This window comes from Cariama cristata, unplaced genomic scaffold (assembly GCF_000690535.1).
Source record: "Cariama cristata isolate BGI_N322 unplaced genomic scaffold, ASM69053v1 scaffold23378, whole genome shotgun sequence".
Lineage (NCBI taxonomy): Eukaryota > Metazoa > Chordata > Aves > Cariamiformes > Cariamidae > Cariama > Cariama cristata.
This window is the reverse complement of record NW_009631027.1, coordinates 47,330-47,794: the sequence shown is the minus strand read 5'-3', so window position 1 is coordinate 47,794 and position 465 is coordinate 47,330. Positions and strand designations below refer to the sequence as shown.

Genomic DNA, 465 nt, shown 5'->3' with positions numbered 1-465 from the left:
GAGGAGTTCTCCAGCCAGTCTTGGCTTCCTGGTTTGTATGGATGGATCCGTTATAAAATGTAACAGGGATGTTTTCTCTGTCTTCCTGCCCCATCCTTTAGGATTTTTAGATGTGCCCTGATGCCGCAGGGTCTCCTCGCTCCTGGAGATGCAGCTCTCTTCCAGTGTGGCTGAACTCAGTTGTGACGAGACGATGGACCCACCCGCTGAGGACTTCCAGCAGGTCCTGTCCATTGACCAAATCCGCTCCATCCGTGCCAGCAACAACTATGTGGAGAGACCGGCTGTCTGCTTCCAGCAAGCCCGCTCCAACCCATCCCTGTCCCAGCCACCACACAAGCAAGAGTGGTCCCAGGACCGCCTGGTGTCTTCCACCTTCCAGGACCTGCACCGCAGCCACAGCCAGCAGCACCAGATGCCACCTTTGCAGCCACACATGAGCCATTCCAGCACGGCCAGCTCCGT

The 465-nt window shown here is 57.0% G+C and overlaps 1 protein-coding gene across 1 annotated transcript in view; it reads left to right on the top strand.

Annotated features, from left to right (window-relative positions):
- The first annotated feature begins 148 nt into the window (after positions 1-148).
- The window catches only part of SPRY3 (sprouty homolog 3 (Drosophila)), a 916-nt gene continuing 599 nt past the window's right edge, over positions 149-465 (top strand). Inside the window, exon 1 of the mRNA XM_009705798.1 lies at positions 149-463. Within this exon, the coding sequence (XP_009704100.1) occupies positions 149-463 (315 nt within the window). The remainder of the gene's footprint in view (positions 464-465) is intronic.